We start from the raw sequence: 21,899 nt of genomic DNA, 5'->3' as shown, positions 1-21,899 counted from the left end.
CTTATTTTGAAATTCACAGCACTACTTTTTTTAGTAAATGAGAAAACACACAGTTGTGCTCATAAGTTTGATGACGCGAGCAGAATTTGTAAGATGGGTACAATTCTTTAAAGAAAACACATTTTATTTGAATGGAATTCAAATTAAATTGTCAAGCATTTCAGAAAAGCATTATCATTAAAAAAAAAACATAACCATAAAGAAATTAATGATGGCTGTTGTTCAGTCATCAGTCGTATTTAAAATAAATAAATAAATAAAATATTTCACAAATTCTGGCAGGGTATGTAAACTTATTAGCACAACTGTACATATATGCAGTCATACGTACCCCTGTCATATTGGAATGAAAGTGTAGGCTTCACCTTTTTTATAAGGCTGATGATATTCATTTGCACTGACAAGGGACTGGATTGCTATTTGATTATTGACAGATTTTAAGTGTTGTCTTGGCTTTCCGTACCTTTTTGCACCTCCCTTTCTTCATGTGTTCAATACTTTTTCCTGTGTCATTTCACATTTTTACACACAACCTAATTTCTGATCTTATTTGTTCTAATTTCTTTGTATGTATGGATTACTTTGGTTGTTCCCAACAGCTGGTAAAATAGGGTTAGGGTTCAGGTCAATAGCACCTTTGGAAGTACAACCCCAATTCCCCCCCCAAGTTGGGACGTTGTGTTAAACATTTTTATTTATGTTTAACACAACGTCCCAACTTCATTGGAATTGGGGTTGTATGTTTAGTGAGAAAAATGGCGACAAATACTTATTTCAGCCACTGTATGCTATTTTGAATCACTGTTGGCTTCAAGCTCAGGGATGATTATTCTCACATTTTCACAAGAAACATTCAAGATGTATTATTTCCAAAAGCTCTAGGATTTCAAAAATATATAATATATATTTGTTCTTCACCTTTTCTTTGGTGACCAGCTCACCCTCTCCTGCAAGGTCTCGTATCACATCCTCCATCAGACTGCTAACCATATCTGGATCCAGATCTCTTTTTCTCCTACCTTGGACTTGTTCATCATCCACCATAGCTTCTACAGCCCGCACATTATCTCTGTGGACCTCTCTCAACTGAGCATTAAAAGCTCCTCTAAAGACACTAGCATTGTACTCTCTCCAAGGTGCACCACTCGTTTTGCTCGAATTGGCTGCAGTGCCTTGTTGTACTGCTGAGGAAAAGACATATCAAATTGTTTATTAAATATGAGTACATTTGTTTCTTAATACCAACATATTTGTTTACCAGCAGTTCCAGTACCAGATGGAATAGGCAGGCTCTTCTGGCAAGAGGATTCCAAACTGTTATACATTGATTGGTACAGCTCAAACGGCAGCTTTTCGTCATAGTGACGATAATAGCATGCTTCCAATAGATCCATGGACGGGTCAATCAGCTGGTATTTTGCAGCTACCTGGAACACGCATTTTTCTATTGTTACAAAGTTGCAACACCACATTTTCTTGTCTATAATATACTTTCAAGTAAAATGTGCACCCCCAAAGTTGACCACCACAATCAAGAAGTCTTCTACCCATATATAATGCACACCCATGACTTTCTATCCATTGATATAGTCACATACTATGAATGTTAATTGCCATCCTCTTGTAATTAGTTGTTCAAATCAACTCTAAAAGTTTTATTATTAATACTGACACGGGCGGCACGGTGGGCGAATGGTTAGCACACCTGCCTCACAGTTCTGAGGGCTCGGGTTCAGATTTGGCCACCTTGTGTGAGGTTTGCATGTTCTACCAGTGTCTGTGTTTGGGATGTTTCCTCCAACATCCCAAAAACAAGCATGAAAGGTTAATTGAAGACTTTAAATTGCCCATAGGTATGAATGCTAGTGCGAATGGTTGTTTGTTTATATGTGCCCTGCGATTGGCGGGCGGCGGCCAGTTCAGGGTGTACCCTGCCTCGTGCCCGCAGTTAGCTGGGATAGCCTCCAGCATACCCGCGACCCTAGTGAGGATAAGTGGTCCAGAAAATCGATGGATGGATACTGTGACACACCCAAGTGTTTAGTTTAGACACTGCGGGTTTATGGAGGTATTTTCCACCTCCCACGTAGCCAGTGGCAGATGAGCCATTTTGCATAACTAGAAAGGTCATCTACCAGGATGGCATTTTGAATCCCAGTGCAAGATAATAAAAAAAATAGTTATAATAACAATAACAAGCTGTAGAGGGGGGATAAACACATAGGGTCTATTAACATTTACATTATTTCAACTATTTATGGGATTAGGCGACTAACTGATTTTATCTAATTTTATCAACTATACATCCTCTGATAGCAACCATAGCATCATGGCGGCTTGCTATCAGAGGATCTTTTAGCGTGCCTGGCGCCGTTGTATAGTTACGGTTAGTCAGTTAGTTGGCATGGGTAACTAGCACGTCTATGAAGGCACCATTATTGCTGAAAGGTACATATGCTGTCATCCAAGCAACGTCTTTTTCAGGGAAATCCCTGCTTACTTCAGCAATCCAATGCCAAGCCACATTCTATACTACAGCAGTCCAGAAGTTGTACATCAAGCAAGAATGGGAAAGAATTCCACCTATAAAAGCTTCAACAAGCATTTGGGAACTGAGTGTCCTCAGTTCCCAAATGCTTGTTGAATGTTGTTAAAAGGTAAGGTGATATGAGTAGTACCTAAAAGCAGGCTATATAAAATGTTGATGGTTTAGGCTGATTCCTATTTAGATTACCGGTAACACAATTTTGCACAGTAATGTATATCTTAAAACACCAGTATTTGATCAGTGTATTGAGTCACCTCTACAATCCTCTTGTGCAGAAGCTGTTGGTCCAATTCATCAGTGAGTTTGGCTCCAGTGGAGAGAGGTTTAACAGGAAGGGGCTGAGCTGATGAAGATATTTCTGAATTTAAAGATGTTCCAGCTCCATGCAGATCTTGAGGCTGGTGTATCTTGTGGATCACCAGTTCCCCTATCACTACTACATCATTGTTTAACGTTGCTACCAGGGCAGAAAGTGAACTGAAGCCCACAGAGTTCCACTTCATCTTTTTTTGGTATTTCTGCCTGTAGGCTGTGGGCAGATTCTTCATAAGAATCCCTTCCGGATATTCTGTCATCATGGTCACTATATTTTCCGCCATCTTGACTTTCTTTCTTTCTCTTTTTAGTTTGGTGACTTCAAAAACTACAGCACTAACTGCAGTTCTTGCTTCAGTTTCAACTGTCCCTTCATTGCACTCCCTCCGAACTGAATCACTCGTTTTGCTCGAATTGGCTGCAGCGGCCTGTTGTACTGCTGAGGAAAACACATAACAAATTGTTTCATAAGTATGAGTGCATATTTTTCTGAATACTAACATACTTGTGTACTAGTAGTTCCAGTACCGGATGGAATGGGCAGGTTCTTTTGGCAAGATGATTCCAAAGTGTCATACATGGATAAGTACAGCTGCAATGGCAGCTTTTCGCCATAGCAATGAAAATAGCCAACTTCTAGTAGATCCATGGATCGATCAGTCAGCTGGTATTTTTCAGCTACCTGGAACACACACAAAAGACACGATCGAGGGAGTGCAGTTTAAAAGTGGAATGGAACAATTGATGTGCTTTCAATCAGTGTTCATTTTGTTGTCGAAAAATCTTCGTCATAGTCAACAACCTTTTTTTCTGACTAAAACGAGACGATGACGACATGAAAATGTATTCCTGGGAACTAAGACAATGACGAAGTGTATGGACATTTCTGTCAACGAATAAACATGAGACGTAAATGCCTGCTGGAGACAAGATCCTATCAGAACGAATTTTGTTTGACGAGACAGGTGAAGTTGACAAGCGAACCAATCAGAACAATTTCATTAGGATGTAATGTAGCGAGTTTGAGATTTAATCCAGCAGCTGCGGGTTAACGAATACAACCAACTGGAAGAGACAATTGCAGTCCGATCATCCTCAAATCCACGCACAGGTATGCATGTTAAGTTATTAAAAATATGATTAGTATCACTTATTTAGCGTCAGTGCGGTAACTTTCCCGCTGTTTTGCTATGGTGTGTGGGAGTTCATAATGTTCATAAAACAAGTTGTTATTGTGTAGCCGTTTATCAACAGACACACCACATACTTTTTGGGGGAGAGTTTTTACTTGATTCCGTATTCTATTGCTTAAAGTGCAACCAGACTCATTTTTGTGTTTTGTTTCTAAATACATGAAATATGTTTGACGATAATTGCTGAATACATGCGCAAAGACTGAGAACAATATAGTACTGAATTGTTGCGATATGGCTTAAAACTCTTTTTCACCTTCTAAATGGTCCTGATTTTGTGGGCGCGGCTAAAAACTAGCCCCGTGACGTCATGGGGCCGGAGTGTATACCCCACTATATAAACACCAAGCGCCCTTATTCCATGAAGTGGCCATTCGGCAGACTTACATTTCCTTGTTCATAAATAACTACAACTAGTTCTACCAGAGGCGGCACGGTGGACGACTGGTTAGAGCGTCAGCCTCACACTTCTGAGGACCCGGGTTCAATCCCCGGTCCCGCCTGTGTGGAGTTTGCATGTTCTCCCCGTGCCTGCGTGGGTTTTCTCCGGGCACTCCGGTTTCCTCCCACATCCCAAAAACATGCATTAATTGGAGACTCTAAATTGCCCGTAGGTGTGAATGGTTGTTTGTTTGTATGTGCCCTGCGATTGGCTGGCAACCGGTTTAGGGTGTACCTCCTGCCCGATGACAGCTGGGATAGGCTCCAGCACGCCCGCGACCCTAGTGAGGAGAAGCGGCTCAGAAAATGGATGGATGGATGGATGGATGGATAGTTCTACCAGTATAGCGTGCAACTGGCCATGAAACTATGCCCACAACTCTAAACAAATACATCTTCCTGGAAGTGTAACAAAAACAATTTAGATTACAAAATTATGACCAAAAATAAATACGTTTTAGTCAAAAGACGAAGACTAAATCAACATTTGTTGTCAAAATTAACACTGATTTCAATGAAACTTTAATTTGATATTACATTTAGTTTATACTTAGTCCCATTTGATAACATTTTCTTGTCTGCTATAGGGAAATTTTACAGTCAATGAATTGATTAACTATTTATTCAATATCTTATATTTAATGAGATGGGAGAATCTCTCTCTCTGATTGTTCTGAGATTTCAGCGTCTTATTGAGCCACCTGGAGGACCTTCTGGTTGCACCCAAGCAGTGCGCTACATTTTGTTTCAGACTTGATTCATCAACAAACAGTTCTACGCAATTGTTAAACTGAATTTCTAACGATTAACATTTCTATTCAAAATGTATATTCTTAAAGTGTTTTATTTAATAATAATACATACTGGTTTTCCCCTCCTTGAGCCGTCACCTTATCGTGGTGGAGGGGTTTGTGTGTCCCAATGATCCTAGGAGCTAAGTTGTCTGGGGCTTTATGCCCCTGGCACGGTCACCCAAGGCAAACAGGTCCTAGGTGAGGGACCAGACAACGCACGGCTCAAAGACCCCGTATGAAGAAAACAAATTATGGACTCAGGTTTCCCTTGCCCGGACGCGGGTCACCGGGGCCCCCCTCTGGAGCCAGGCCTGGAGTTGGGGCTCGAAGGAGCGCGCCTGGTGGCCGGGCCTGCGCCCATGGGGCCCGAAAAACGTGGGTCCCCCTTCCCATGGGCTCGCCACCTGTGGGAGGGGCCATAGTGGTCGGGTGCAATGCGAGCTGGGCGGTGGTGAGGCGGCCGACCGGAGCTGTGGCCGTAAGGTGGTCGGTGCCTGTCGTGGCGGCAATCCCCGAACCCGTTGGTGGATACCAACGGTGAGGGATGCCATCAAGCTGAAAAAGAAGTCCTATCAGGCCTTTTTGGCCTGTGGGATTCCTGAGGCAGCTGATGGGTACCGGCTGGCCAAGCGGAATGCAGCTTTCGTGGTCACTGAAGCAAAAACTCGGGCATGGGAGGAGTTCGGTGAGGCCATGGAGAAAGACTTCCGGACGGCTTCGAGGAAATTCTGGTCCACCATCCGACGTCTCACGAGGGGAAAGCAGTGCACCATCAACACTGTGTATAGTGGGGATGGGGCACTGCTGACCTCGACTCGGGACGTTGCGAGTCGGTTGGGAGAATACTTCGAAGACCTCCTCAATTCCACCGACACGCCTTCCCATGAGGGAGCAGACTCTGGGTTCTCAGAGGCGGGCTCTCCTATCTCTGGGGTTGAGGTCACCGAGATGGTTCAAAAGCTCCTCGGTGGCAAGGCCCCGGGGGTGGATGAGATTCTCCCTGGAGTTCCTCAAGGCTCTGGATGTTGTAGGGCTGTCCTGGTTGACACGCCTCTGCAACATCGCGTGGACTTCGGGGACAGTGCCTCTGGATTGGCAGACTGGGGTGGTGGTCCCACTTTTTAAGAAGGGGGACCGAAGGGTGTGTTCCAACTACAGGGGGATCACACTCCTCAGCCTCCCTGGTAAGTTCTATTCAGGGGTGCTGGAGAGGAGGGTCCGTCGAGAAGCTGAATCCCAGATTCAGGAGGAGCAGTGTGGTTTTCGTCCTGGCCGTGGAACAGTGGACCAGCTCTACACCCTTGGCAGGGTCCTCGAAGGTGCATGGGAGTTCGCCCAACCAGTCTACATCTGTTTTGTGGACTTGGAGAAGGCGTTCGACGTGCCCCTCGGGTGGTCCTGTGGGGGGTGCTTCGAGAGTATGGGGTACCGAACCCCCTGATATGGGCTGTCAGAGTTTGGTAATAATTAATGAGTAATAATTTCTAGGCGCAGCCAAGGCGTAGAGGGGGACTGGTTTGGTGGCCTCAGTATTGCATCTCTGCTTTTTGCAGATGATGTGGCTCTGTTGGCTTCATCAAGCCGTGACCTCCAAGTCTCATTGGAGCAGTTCGCAGCCGAGTGTGAAGCGGCTGGGATGAGAATCAGCACCTCCAAATCTGAGACCATGGTCCTCAGTCGGAAAAGGGTGGTGTGCCCTCTCCAGATCCTGCCCCAAGTGGAGGAGTTCAAGTATCTTGGGGTCTTGTTCACGAGTGAGGGAAGAATGGAACGGGAGATCGACAGGCGGATCGGTGCAGCGTCTGCAGTGATGCGGACTTTGTATCGATCCGTTGAAGTAAAGAAGGAGCTAAGCCGAAAGGCGAAGCTCTCGATTTACCGGTCGATCTACGTTCCCACCCTCACCTACGGTCACGAACTGTGGGTCGTGACCGAAAGAACGAGATCCCGGATACAAGCGGCCGAAATGAGTTTCCTCCGCAGGGTGTCCGGGCTCTCCCTTAGAGATAGGGTGAGAAGCTTGGTCATCCGGGAGGATCTCAGAGTAGAGCCGTTACTCCTTCACATCGAGAGGAGCCAGATGAGGTGGCTGGAGCATCTGATTCGGATGCCTCCCGGACGCCTCCCTGGTGAGGTGTTCCGGGCACGTCCCACCGGGAGGAGACCCCGGGGACGACCAAGGACACGCCGGACAGACTACATCCTTCGGCTGGCCTGGGAAGGCCTCGGGATCCCCCCGGAAGAGATGGATGAAGTGGCTGGGGAAAGGGAAGTCTGGGCGTCCCTGCTGAAGCTACTGACCCGACCTCGGATAAGCGGTAGAAGATGGATGGATGGATGGACATGCTGGTTTTTGGTACGATTACTGTTGTGATTGTTCTTAATATGTATCATATTATTAAGTATTCAATTCAAATAATAATATGAAATTCTATATATACAAATTCAAATTAATTAAGAAACGGTTTACGTATATAAAATCTTCTATATGGCTGAAAGCAAGCTATGTAAAATGTGATGGTTTCTGCTGATTCCGATTTGGATTGACACAATTCTGCATGGCAATATATTGCTTCAAACAACTGCACTAGCATTATTTTATCAGTGCATTGACTCACCTCTACGATCCTCTTGTGGAGCTGCTGTTGGTCCAGTTCATCAGTGAGCTTGGATCCAGTGGAGAGAGCTTTAACAGGAAGGGTCTGAGCTGATGAAGATATTTCTGAATTCAAAGGTGTTGCTGATATTCCAGCTCCCTGTGGATCTTGAGGCTGGTGTATCTTGTGGATCACCAGTTCCCCTATCACTACCAGATCATTGTTTAATGTTGCTACCAGGGCAGAAATTGAACTGAAACCCAAAGACTTCCAGTTCAATTTATGTTGGTATTTCTGCCTGTAGGCTATGGCCAGATTCTTCATAAGAATCCCTTCCGGATATTCTGTCATCATGGCCACTAGATTTTTCACCTTCTTTCTTTCTCCTTTTAGTTTGGCGGATTCACAAGCCACAGTCACAGCACTAGCACTAGCACTAGTTCCAGCTTCAGTTTCTACGGTGCCTTCAATGCACTTGTAGTCCTTGTGAAACACCAAATGTTCCTCTACAAACAGGTCGTTATCCAGAGAGGCTAACAGAATAGCATTGGTCTTAAATCCCAGGTTAGATATATATAGACTGCGACTGTATGTCTTACGGTAGTATGAACCAAGTTTTCCTACTGGGATTCCTTTTGGGTGCTGCTTCACCATGGCCACGACATCTTCAAGAACACTGTCCATGTTGATTAATTCTGCCAGTGGAACAACATATCAGCATTCAATTATTAACACGACAAAGCAGTTAAACTACAATGGTTACCTTTGTAGACACCACAGAGGCCGTAAAATTCGGACACCTAACAACAATCACTTTCCCCAATAATAAGCCTAAAAAGGTCCGCCCCCCCCAAAAAAAAAAAAATCACGAGACCTCAGTAGAGTTCAATTCAACCAGCTTTGAAGGAGTCACTGGTATTAATTGTGCCTTTCTTTGTCTTTTATTCCACAACAGCCATTCCAACCAACACCAAAGGTTAAAAGAAGAACCGGATTCACAGAGGACTCACATTGAACTGATAACACTCATTTACCAGTGACTAACTTCTTTTTACTCTTCTGTTGCAGTCAATGTTTAAAAGAAATGAGGATTAAGCATCCTTATTCATTTTCAAATTCGTTTTTTTTTAAGTTAAAGGAAGGCGGCACAGTGGTCGACTGGTTAGAGCGTCTCCCTCACAGTTCTGAGGACCGAGGTTCAATCCCTGGCCCTGCCTGTGTGGAGTTTGCATGTTCTCCCCGTGCCTGCGTGGCTTTTCTCCGGGCACTACCGTTTCCCCCCCCCCCCCAAAATACATGTATGGTAGGTGAATTGAAAACTCTAAATTGCCCGTAGGTGTGAATGTGAGTGTGAATGGTTGTTTGTTTATATGTGCGATTGGCTGGCAACCAGTTCAGGGTGTACCCCGCCTCCTCCCCGATGATAGCTGGGATGGGCTCCAGCATGCACGCGACCCGCGTGAGGAGAAGCGGTGAAGAAAATGGATGGATGGATGGATGGAAGTTAAAGGAATGTTCTTGTACAAATGCATCTCAATAAATTTTAATGTTGAAAAAAAAGTTCATTTTAGTAGTACAATTCAAGAAGTGGAACTAGCATATTATACAGAATAATTAAACAAATACATTTCAGAAGGCAAATTCCTGCCTAATTCATCCAATCCATCCATCCATCCATCCATTGTCTACACCGCTTATCCTCACGAGGGGCGCAGGCATGCTGGAGCCTATGCCAGTTGATTAGGGCAAGAGGCGGTGTACGACCTGAACCGGCCGCCAGCCAATCACAGGACACACAGAGACCAACAACCATTCTCACTCACATTCATACCTATGGGCAATTTAGAGTCTTCGATAAACCTACCATGCATGTTTTTGGAATGTGGGAGGAAAGCGGAGCACCCGGAGAAAATCCACGCAGGCACAGGGAGAACATGCAAACTCCACTCAGGCGAGCCCGGATTTGCATTAGAACTTATATTGCGCAAAGGAGGCTTTCACGGTGTGTAGCGTCTGACAAGTCTCAGCCTACACCGTGCGGAGCTTCAGTGAAGCTCAGTCAACTGGGTGAGTGAAGCAATAAAATATGTCTCTGCAAACATTGAGACACCTAACTAGGTAAATGGTTGGCTGCACTTTTGCACTGATGTTTTTTAGCACTTATTTTAGTCTTCAAACCAACGTTAAGAACCAATGAAAAAAAAAAAAAAAGCTTAGAATTGGGCTAAAACTTCACCGCAGCAACTTTAAATCAGAATGAATTGGGACAAAATTCACATAAACGTTGTCTCACTGTACCACAAACACTAACCTTGTGCCTCATCGGTGCATTTGATTCCATCCATTAAAGAAACAAAATACAAATACAAAATCACCGGTGCCGTGTGAAGTTACTTTTCGTGCCAAAATACCGAGTTCCGGTGCGTACCCTTCAAAATAAAAGTCTACAAGCTTAGAACAGGAAGTCAAGTTAAAATTTGCACATATAAACCATTTGACGTGATGAAACAGTCCCAAATAACTATTTTAACAATGCTATATTTAACTTTTGGCTGAAACAGTAATTAATGAATATTAAGTCAATAGGGATCGTTCCACACACATGACCTTTTAGTTCATAGGTTTGATATGGATACTGGTTATAAAGAACCTCGAGTCAAATGTTCATTTTAGTCGATGCTACGGGCTGCTAAGAAAATGCATGTTCATGATTTGGACACCCTTTATTAAAACCATGCAAACTCTTTTAACCCAGCCTCCTAAAAGAATCGGAATCAAGAATCGTTTGGAACCAGTTTCGGAACCGTAATTGCTCAATTTCAAACAATGCCCAACCCTAGTGAGTGCCCAACTAATTTGATAGCAATTACATTTGGCATTTACAAGTCAGTGCACATTCTTGGTGAGTCAGATTGGGGCAAGGCGAACCTAACGTGGATCACACCTCTGATGTAAATAATTGTTTTCATTTTCTCACACAGTTCTATAACATCCAGCACTGAGGCATGAGGTCTGGCGAAACCAACACTTGTTAAGTAACAGGACAAATTCCCCGATGTAGGTATGCACTTTTTAAAATCATACGACATAAGTTGCGGAACCCCAAGCCGTGGCTCACGTATGCCCGGGGATCCCAGTTTGAGAACCGGTGGACTAGGATACTGTAGTTGGGCAGTTTGGGACATATATTTTCCCATGATCGACTGTAAGGTTATATGAATTCAAATTGAAAGCTTTTAAGGAGCACAGCACCTCAGCCCAGAAGTGTCAGACCAGATACATAAACACTGGGCTACCAACACGCGACTGACTCAGTCACTACATTGTTACAAACGTCTTTAGTTCCGGTGAAGTGCATCCATATTCATGCCAACAGATGAATAATGGGATGTTATCAAAGGTTCTAGAAGATGGTCACAGATCTAGTGTGTCTACTACACAAAAATTATATTGAATTCAACCATCAATTATATTCTCAAACTAATTTCTGTAAGTAGTTGTTGTACCAAAACATAGACCACATTTTGCTGTCAAACCAAATGCAAATATGAAGACAGTCTTACCTCGTTTCCTCTTTTGTACGTCCAGATCTGCTTGAACAACTGAACATGAGCCAGAAAGCCTCTTGATTTAGCTTATAAATCCCTCCCCCATCCTGTTATGTTTCGGTTTCTGCAGCCAGACAGAAATGAAACTGAAAGTAAGAGGCCTGCTCATTCAAATGTACTTGTTGCTACTAGCCTCACTCTCATGTTCCAGGAATATGTGACTGGAGTTGCATCAATCATAATAACCAAGAAATCAAGAAAATGAAAGAACAAAAAAGCTATTGCAATAAAAGGGCTGCTATACATCAAATACATACGCACACATACATATATACATTATTGTGATTATCTGTTGTATTGCGTGAAATTATTTTTTCAAATAAGGTTTTTTTTTTCTCAGATAAATTCTTATATTTGGTAACTCAAGTGGTGTTTAATCAATGAGGCTGTCAAACTAGCTGATGTATTCAAAACAATCGGCAAAAAAAAACAATACTGCGCATGGAAATTACTGCGCTAATATCATGGATCTACTGTACGCATATTATAATGCCATGTAGCAATCCATTTCTATACACCTATTCAACATTATTGTTCATTTTTTGTCTTATTTGCCTTAAGTTGTTTTAACTGTAAAGATGTATCAATATACTGTATTAGGATTTTTAATTAAACAGCATTTTAATGTTTTATTATTGGTCCATGCGGGGTCCATTTTCCCCACCTGGAATGACCAAATAATCTTCCTTGTCGGATAATGATTAAGGGGACATAAATGAAGAGGACAACAGATGAAAAAAGGTGAATGACAAGATACAGCTTCAACTCCAATGAATTTGGGACATTGTGTTAAACATAAATAAAAACAGAATACAATGCTTTGCAAATCATGTTTGACCTATATTTCATTGAATACACTACAAAGACAAGATATTTCATGTTCAAACTGATAAACTTGATTGTTTTTAGCAAATAATCATTAACTTCGAATTTTATGGCTGCAAAACCTTCCAAAAAAGCTGGGACAGGGTCATGTTTACCACTGGGTTGCATCACCTTTTCTTTGAACAACATTCAATAAACGTTTGGGAACTGAGGACACGAATTGTTCAAGCTTTGTAGGTGGAATTCTTTCCCATTCTTGCTCGATGTACAGCTTCAGCCGTTCAACAGTCCGGTGTCTCCGTTGTCGTATTTTACGCTTCATAACGCGCCACACATTTTCAATGGGAGACAGGTCTGGACTGGACAGTCTCGTACCCGCACTATTTTACTTTTACGAAGCCACGCTGTTGTAACACGTGCAGAATGTGATTTGGCATTGTCCTGCTGAAATAAGCAGGGGCGTCCATGAAAAAGACGTTGCTTGGATGGCAGCACATGTTTCTCCGAAACCTGTATGTACCTTAATGGTGCCTTCACAGATGTGTAAGTTACCCATGCCATTGGCACTAACACAGCCCTATACCATCACAGATGCTGGCTTTTGAACTTTGCGTCCATAACAGTCCGAATGGTTCTTTTCCTCTTTGGCCCGGAGGACACGACGACCGCAATTTCCAAAAACAATTTGAAATGTGAACTCGTCGGACCACAGAACACTTTTCCACTTTGCATCGGTCCATCTTAGATGAGCTCGGGCCTAGTGCCGCCTGAGGGATCGAAGGTCACGGGCATTCAATGTTGGTTTTCGGCCATGTCGCTTACATGCAGTGATTTCTCCAGATTCTCTGAACCTTTTGATGATATTATGGACCGTAGATGATGAAATCCCTAAATTCCTTGCAATTGTACGTTGAGGAACATTGTCCTTAAACAGTTGGACTATTTTCTCACGCACTTGTTCACAAAGAGGTGAACCTCGCCCCATCTTTGCTTGTGAATGACTGAGCAATTCAGGGAACCACCTTTTTTATCCAATCATGGCACCCAGCTGTTCCCAATGAGCCTGTTCACCTGTGGGATGTTCCAAACACGTGTTTGATGAGCATTCCTCAACTTTCTTTTTTGCCACCAGTCACCGAAGGTGATGTAACACAGTGGTAAACATGACCCTGACCCAGCTTTTTGGAATGTGCGGCAGCCATCAAATTCTAAGTTCATGATTATTTGCTAAAAACAATCAAGTTGATCAGTTGGAACATTAAATATCTTGTCTATGTAGTTTATTCAATTAAATATAGGTTGAACATGATTTGCAAATCATTGTATTCTGTTTTGATTTATGTTTAACACAACGTCGCAACTTCATTGGAATTGGGTTTGTGGAAAACAAATAAAAGAGGTCTTACTTAAGACTGAGAAGTTTATCTTTCCTGCCCACCCCTGACTGTGTCCCTTCTGAGTCATACATCATGTGACAAATGAATGCGTGCCAAATGAAACTTACGAGCCGAGCACCGAGTGAAATGAAACACAAACTACAACCAAGTGCTGGACTGTTCTGTGAGCTGCCACCTTTGTGTATTAATGTACCTTAATTTCTCCTTGTAGGATCAATAAAGTCTAACTATCAAACTAGTTGGGCCTTGACTGCCTTTTCTCCCTGTTGGTTGCTGCCAAGTTGTGAAATTCAAGGCTTTTTTGATACACACATTGAAAGATGATGGTGCTAAATCCAGACTACTGCATACATTTTGTTCATTTGAAAAAAATATTTATTGTACTGCAAAAAAAAACAGATCAATTAACTCACACATCAGGTTTGATTTTAAAAATTGACAGTTATCAATGTACAGGTACTTTGTGTTGTGAAGTTCTGTGCTAGTCCTTTCTTCCTATGTGGGGTTATTCATTCAAGTATTCAGAAGCCCTTAACTTTTTCACTTTGTGATATTGCAGGCGGCAAAAAAAAAAGAAAAAGAAAAAAAAAAGACTCCTGGCTGGATTAGCTCAAAAGGGTGCTTTTACTAAATACTGAGCAAAGGGCCCGAATACTTATGACTGTGTGATATTTCAGTTTATATTTTTTAATATCCCTGCTAAAATCTCAACAATTCCGTTTTTTTTCTGTCAATATGGGGTGCTGTGTGAACATTAATGAGGGGAAAAAAATGAACTTAAATGATTTTAGCAAATGGCTGCAATATCACATCCATGCATCCATTTTCTGAGCCGCTTCTCCTCACGCGGGTCGCGGGCGTGCTGGAGCCTATCCCAGCTGTCATCGGGCAGGAGGCGGGGTACACCCTGAACCGGTTGCCAGCCAATCGCAGGGCACACATAAACAAACAACCAGTTCGCACTCACATTCACACCGACGGGCAATTTAGAGTTGTCAATTAATGTGCATGTTTTTGGGATGTGGGAGGAAAGCGGAGTGCCCGGAGAAAACCCACGCAGGCACGGGGAGAACATGCAAAGTCCACACAGGCGGGGCCGGGGATTGAACCCCAGTCCTCAGAACTGTGAGGCAGACGCTCTAACCTGTCGACCACCGTGCCACCTAAATATATATATAATACACACACAGCAGCTAAAATAATTATTTTAACACATCACCATTTTTCTCATTAAATATCCATACAAACAAATAAAGTACAACAAATAAGCTCAGAAATTATGTGTAATAATGTGAAATGACACACGAAAAAAGTATTGAACACGCCGACTGGTATTTATTTCATACATTGTACAAAAGCCTTTGTTTGCAATGATAGCTTTAAGACGCCTGCTGTATGGGGAAACTAGTCGCATGCATTGCTCTGGTGTGATTTTGGCCCATTCCTCCACACAAGCAGTCTTCAAATCTTGAAGGTTCCATGGGCTTCTTTTATGGGCCTTGAGTTTCAGTTCTTTCCATAGATTTTCGGTTAGTTTCAAGTCAGGTGATTGGCTGGGCCATTCTAGCAACTTTTTTTTTCTTCTTCTTTGAAACCAGTTGAGAGTTTCCTTGGCATTATGTTTGGGATCATTATCCGGATGAAATGTCCACCCATGTTTCATTTTCATCATCAACTGATTGCGCCGAGGCTAATTTGGAAAAAAAATACTTTATTGAAATGGCTTTATAAAGTAAGAAAATAAATCAATTTACATTTCGCAAAATAAAGCAAAATTGTCGAAGATTTTTAGGCGATTTAGGACATTTTTGATGTGCTGAATAAATTAGAAGGCATTTCTATGTTCACTTTACAGGGACTATAGGCTTGTCTCCTGTGGGTAGTGTTGGTACCAAAGCTCTCGGAGATATCCATCCATCCATCCATCCATCCATCCATTTTCTGAAACGCTTATCCTCACAAGGGTAGGGGTGTGCCGGCGCCGATCTCAGCTAACTCTGGGCGAGAACCGTGAACTGGTCGCCAGCCAATTGCAGGGCACATATAGATAAACAACCATTCACACTCACATTCACACCTATGGACAATTTAGAATCTTAAATTAACCTTCCATGCATGTTTTGGGGATGTGGAAGGAAACCGGAGTACCCGGAGAAAACCCACGCAGGCACGGAGAGAACGTGCAAACAGGCAAGGCTGGATTTGAACCTTGGACCGCAGAACTGTGAGGCAGATGTGCTAACCAGTGGCCCACCGTGCCGTCCGCTCTGAGATATTGCAAATTGAAAGTCATCAAATTGGGAAAAAAAAAAGAAAAATAACATTTGATTAAAATTACATGTACATTGACAAATTTATTCATATACAGTAAAAAACAAACAGAACATATGGCCTGGATTTAGCACCATAATGTTGACCAACACAATTCTTTATCATTCCCTTCTTGAGCCAATATATGTCAACGAGTCACCGGGAGCATACAGTACCTTTCAGAGATCAGTTTGATGGAGCACTTTGGCTTCTCAAACTGGTGTCTGCGTTGTCCTACAGTGTGGAGGCCCTGCAAAGGTGTTGACAGAATTGTCACATGACAGCAGAGGATGCGTACCATAGTTGCAGTCAGTCTCTCTGCACTTGATGTTTCTCAGTGTACAGCAAATGAACATGATCTGTCATTATTAGTAGTGGAGGTAATAGGGGAGAACGGGGTAAGATGCCTCCCTTAAGAACAATTTTGTTATATTTTGTTCGAAAATATAAGTAAGTTGAATATCAACTTCATATACACACAATAAGTATGCCAACACATTTATAGGGTAATGAAATCACACAAGACTGCAATTTGCCTATTATAAAACCAAATTTAAAATCAGACTCTCATGCTAATATTTAATACGTTTGTGTGCATATCCTTTCAAAAAAAAAAAAAAAACACACACACACACACACACACAGAGGCTTATTATTTAGTGTGAAAATATTTCGTCAACTTACTTCAAAATCAGTTATTTGGATTTCCGCCAACCATCCCTCCATTCATTTTCTGTACCGCTTTATCCTCACTAGGGTGGCGGGCTGCTGGAGCCTATCCCAGCTAACTTCGGGCGGGAGGAGGGGTACACCCTGAACTGGTTGCCAGCCAATCGCAGGGCACATAGAAACAAGCAACCACACGCACTCACATTCACACCTATGGGCAATTTAGAATCTTCAATTAACCTACCATGCATGTTTTGGGATGTGGGAAGAAACCGGAGTGCCCGGAGAAAAGCCACTCAGGCACGGGGAGAACATGCAAACTCCACACGGGCGAGGCCGGGATTTAAGCCCCGGTCCCCAGAACTGTGAGGCAGATCTGCTGGCTTTCCGCCCACCCACCAATGAAATGATTTCAATGTCAACAAAGTTTAGTGAGGCAAAGAGATGCAATTTAAAACTGGCTTTACCAGGGAGGGAATTATGGACATGGACGTGGGGGTGGGAGTGTTACCCCCGCTCTCCTCCACTTCTGTAGTGTTCCTTATGCATGGAACCTACTGCAGAAAGACTGATTTAATTGCTTTGGACACTTTGAAACCCAGGGGTTTTGAGACCAATTCCACAACGACAGAATTTCCAAACACGGTATAAAAACGAGTGCATACACTTGTTTTTCATACTTGAACTCCTCCACTAGGGGCAGGATCTCTCCCCGACCCGGAGAGGGCACGCCACCCTTTTCCGATTTGGCACATCTGTCGTATTTATGTCAATATGCAACAGTATTTTGCGTTTGGCTGGGACTGACTCGAACAAGAGGCTGTTAATCTCAATGGGATATTTCGCCCTTGGGTAAAGGCTGCATGAAACAAAATCCCATCGGAATTTGGATTGCGCACGGTTTTCACAACAAACTTTCCGAACGCGCCACATGAAGGTTATGGGTCATTCTTGACAACTTTGACGCCCACAAATAAATCAAATAAACTTAGAATTGCACAGTAATTCGGGTCGAGGACGACGTTGTTCGTGAGCGGAGCTGACGGAGATGAAAAGATGCTTTTGCTAGCTGACTAGCTCGCCCGGCTAACAGTCGCTCGCGCGCACTACAGCGTTACGACGACATCCCTCGCCAGTAAATACAACGAGTCGTGTAATATTGCCGATATGTTGGAACCTTACCATTGTCAAAATGGCGACCTCATTTGCGCAAAACTCGCTGCTATTTATATTATTTGCCAATAGTCAGGTTGGATAATAATGGACCCTCGCGAACACAATGGTGCATTCAGGTTCACACACAGAAAGTACAGAATATGACACTCGGATGTTTGCGCACTTCAACACCAGCAGCCTACCACGGGGATGGATGATGAGCAAATAAATAAATACGGTAAACAGTGTTGTAATACTCTATAGGGAATGCGTATTTACTACTTTCCGAGTATGTACTTTGGGAAACGCATTTCTTTGTAATTGAAAAGAAAAACTGCATGTAATCACACTTTTGTTTCTGTACTCAAGCGACGCTGAACTATTTTCAGTGGCCTAATTTGTGACACCCCGATTACACTGATGCACAGAGTGAGGCAACTATTTTTCAAACTGCCCAGATGGAGGTATGCATGGAGAAAAGCATGTTAAGTGTGAACATTTCTGCAACAAAATGTATGCAATTGTAATCCATTACATTACTGGGAGAAAATGTGGAAACTTTTTTTTTTTTTTTACAAATTGATATATATTTATATATTTGAAAGATAGACGCAAAAGCTCCGTTTTCTCCCCCCATGTCACCCCCTCCTCCTAAAAGCTGAGGCTTGCGACTGGCACTCTCTGGTCAATATAACCTGCTGTTGTAACCGACGTTACATTTCCAAAGTAATCTTCCCATCACAGACTGCGAGCAAACCATCGGCTAACGCGAGCAAAAATGAATAGCCACTGGAGCAGACTCCTTTTTGACAGGGATGGGGGAAAAAAACAGGAACCGCGGGGAGATGAAGATTTTGACCGAGAAAGAGTTAGCCGGACGTTGGACGTTCACCTACATTACACAATCGTCCCTGAATTAAATACTCATCAAATTCACATGTAAAACAGATATTAAAATGGATTTATGCATCCAGGCAGCTTAAACAACTTTTAAAATCAAATACAGTACATTTTCTACTTTTGAAATGCAGTTGCGCTGTATTCAACTTTTAATTACAGTCCTATACGTTTGCATTTGTAAGAAATGTGCATTTTTCAACATTTATCGAAGTATGGCTTTTATGTACGGCGACCGACAGTTCAGCACATCTGCCTCACAGTTCTGAGGACCATTCAGACTTGATTTGACGATTTTTGTCCCGATTAAACGCTTGTTTCTCCACGTCATCCTCATCCCAAAATTCAAAGTTCCCATAAAATCTTAAACGGCCATTTTAGGTTAGCAAACATTGTTTCTTGCCTGTTGAAAGGCTATAGGTCACACATTCCTAGAGAGAGATACTCGAGTATTCATTCCGAGTCATCAGTCATTACACCCCCCCCCCCCCCCCACACATGTGGGGATGACGTGAAAAAGGTTCTTTTAATCCCATGCAAATTTAAAATGGACATCTCTCATGTTCTCTGTGTAAACAGCATCGAAGTGCTCCACTTCTGCTACTGTCAATTGATTTTTCCAATCTCCGGCAATTCCTGAAACATAACGTGAAAATAAAAATGATTCCATTCTATTGAAATAAAAGGTATTTGAACAGTGTGGCTGTAATAAGGAATTCACAGAGTATGTGCAAGTTTTATGAGGTGATCATATCTCGTAAGTATAAAAAAGTCACACAAAGGGTCATTTGCAACAGAGTTCCATTCCTCGGGCTGCGACGTCACCCGAATTTGTGGACAACCGACCGACGCGAACCCGGCAGAGCCGTAAATATCACACAAATAAATCAACTGCAAAACAGTAACGAGGAATAAACACACCTTTCCTGAGAAATTCAGACTTTGCGGGGTCCATGATTTCCTTGGGAACTGCAGAGTAGTTTGACATGTTGTTCTTTTTCATGTTCTCGAACACGCATCGCTCTGCTATCGTACCGATCACGTCGTCGTCCAAAGATTTCTGCAGGAACAGAGCGATTCTGGCCACAGAGCCTTTAAGATCCTTCGGTACAATACAAGTCAGGTCAGCTTACATTTATCGTGATTGTCACATAAAGGTGGCTGTGAATTTTTCTGGGTCCTCACCTTGACCATTTCCTCGTAGCAGATGTAAAATATTCGCTCGTCATAATTGAGCCAGGCCTTTACGTGATCAAACCATGAGCCAAACATGACTAGAAAAGAAAAGACAGTGCCATTTATTTGAAGACAAAACAGAGCATGATGTTATGATTGTCGTCATTTGCAGATGACTAACCTTCTCCTTTAAGGAACTTTTGGAGAAACTCATTCTGTGGTCCTGGGTCAACCAGGAAGGAGGCCATCGCACAATAGTGAAAAGATGACGTAAATACATCTTTGGGGTTCCTCATGACATAGATGACCTGAAGTAAGGTCACAGTATCGAATAAAGAGATTTTGAATAAATGCACTGAATGTTAGTTAGCATGCTAACTAATTATGCAACGACAAGTTTGTCATGTTATTATTACACTATTCATAAACTGGCTTTTTCATGCCAAACTACGGGTTATACGCTACATAATTGAATCACAGTGTAAATCGATTTGTTTCAGCCACGCACACTGACATAAAGGTCAAACAAACTCAAAAACAAATACGTGTAAAATGTCGATCATTTGCATACGGTTGTGTCACTTCCTGTCAAAGTGCCGCATACGTCGACGCCGTACCGAGCGTCGAGCGAGCTGACGGCTTGCAAACTTAGACGGGCACTGGCACGCGCACGGCAATATGCGAGAGGTCATCCATTCCGGGAAGCGGCTTTTCAGACCACAGGCGCACAATAATCCATGAAGTCAAAAGCCCAGTTGCTGCGGTGCGGAGGGGGCGGCGGCCCTGGCCGTCCAACTCAGGTGGAACATCCAAATGAGGTTTGGGTAGACAATCCGATTTACCTTCGGCTTAACCTCGAAGAAAGACGGCGGCATCACACGGGGAGGGAAATGTGTCGTGAACATGCGTGGCGACGGCCTGTCATCGAGATTGAGGCCGCAACTGCGACCCTCCTCCAGCCAGGGAACACGGTCCCAGTTGTGGAGGGTCTCCACTGAAGCAGGGTCTCCGCCGCTCATGATCAAGGGGACGATCTCCTGCATCCAAGTTGTACCTTTAAAAAGGAGATTCTTTTCTGTCAACTTTTTATTGTGTCCCAAAGACCTACAAATCTCCCTTTTTTTGGGGGGTACAAATGGACATTTTTGGTCTTGTCGGCTGTCCCTGTCCTCTCTCTTCTGTGTTGGAAAACAAATGTTCCGTATTGAAGTTGCCAAGGAAACAGACTCACACATATCCATTTCATCATTTGGCAAACACATCTTTGTTTTTGCAATATCATAGCATGTTGTAAGCCTGCTTTCAAAACTTACACGATACTTCATAAAGCATGACATGCCGTGAAAAGTCAAAAGCAAACTTCAATATAGATGATCGGATACTTCACAATGCAACGGAATTACGAGCTGTAGTTGAACGAGCACCGTTCGTAACCTCGAAACACGATTTGCACACGACCCCCCCCCCCCCCCCCCCCCCGCTGGCCATTAAAAGCAACGCAGCTTGAAGGTATCGACTTCTTTTGCCGACTTTTCGACACCGAAGAGGCCAAATGGTTGCGCGTTGTCGCGAGCAGGCTCGGCTTACCTGACTTGGGGTAAGTTGCAATGACAACGTCCTCTGGGCGAAACGTGAACGTCTCGAAGCGCGTTAAGCTCTGCGGAGGGTGTACAAGAGTGGGCAGCAAGAGGCCCTTGTACGCCGTGTACAAGTCTGCCTCGGCCATAGTGTGAAAGTGGACAAATCTCAGCAGCCGTCGTTTCGGCCGACTGCGATTTATTACCGGGCTACTTCCGGCGTCGAAGGGGAAACAAAATGTCCTCCGACACTGCGACCGCGCTCCACTTCTGACAAGCGTTCTTGCATAACGTAAACTGTGGCACGTTTGTGTATTGAAACAGACACAATTCAAGACTTTGCGTCTTCACATTGTACTGTAATTGATTTCTCGACGAGCCATTTCGTTGTTTTGGA

At 43.2% G+C, this 21,899-nt stretch overlaps 2 protein-coding genes across 10 annotated transcripts in view; both read right to left on the bottom strand.

The window, feature by feature from the left end:
• The window catches only part of wu:fj29h11 (uncharacterized), a 62,903-nt gene extending 51,347 nt beyond the window's left edge, over positions 1-11,556 (bottom strand). For 2 of the 6 annotated variants that reach the window (XM_061705769.1, XM_061705772.1), the window contains exons 1-6: positions 11,452-11,556; positions 7,910-8,583; positions 3,392-3,545; positions 2,803-3,302; positions 1,259-1,427; positions 919-1,184 (exon numbers count right to left, since the gene is read on the bottom strand). In XM_061705769.1, coding sequence (XP_061561753.1) covers positions 919-1,184; positions 1,259-1,427; positions 2,803-3,302; positions 3,392-3,545; positions 7,910-8,572 — 1,752 coding nt within the window. In that variant the 5' untranslated portion in view covers positions 8,573-8,583; positions 11,452-11,556. The remainder of the gene's footprint in view (positions 1-918; positions 1,185-1,258; positions 1,428-2,802; positions 3,303-3,391; positions 3,546-7,909; positions 8,584-11,451) is intronic. The other 4 variants (XM_061705770.1, XM_061705773.1, XM_061705771.1 and 1 more) reach the window with 4 other exon arrangements.
• On the bottom strand, positions 11,472-21,750 carry LOC133417730 (sulfotransferase 2B1-like). 4 transcript variants are annotated; one of them, XM_061705785.1, is made up of 7 exons: positions 21,513-21,750; positions 20,768-20,979; positions 20,107-20,233; positions 19,935-20,023; positions 19,671-19,851; positions 16,205-16,278; positions 11,472-11,560 (listed from the first exon to the last, which is right to left on the bottom strand). In XM_061705785.1, the coding sequence occupies exons 1-6, from the start codon at positions 21,649-21,651 to the stop codon at positions 16,241-16,243; spliced, it is 786 nt and encodes a 261-aa protein (XP_061561769.1). In that variant the 5' UTR covers positions 21,652-21,750; the 3' UTR covers positions 11,472-11,560; positions 16,205-16,240. The 4 variants fall into 4 exon arrangements, with proteins under 4 accessions (XP_061561769.1, XP_061561768.1, XP_061561771.1 ...); XM_061705784.1 differs by lacking the exon at positions 11,472-11,560 and adding an exon at positions 14,706-15,985; XM_061705787.1 differs by lacking the exon at positions 11,472-11,560 and adding an exon at positions 14,706-15,408.
• Between the last annotated feature and the right edge of the window lie 149 nt (positions 21,751-21,899).

This window comes from Phycodurus eques, chromosome 19 (genome assembly GCF_024500275.1).
Source record: "Phycodurus eques isolate BA_2022a chromosome 19, UOR_Pequ_1.1, whole genome shotgun sequence".
In the NCBI taxonomy this organism is placed as follows: Eukaryota; Metazoa; Chordata; class Actinopteri; order Syngnathiformes; family Syngnathidae; genus Phycodurus; species Phycodurus eques.
Note: the sequence above shows the minus strand (reverse complement) of the source record. Positions and strands in the feature narration are given on the sequence as shown.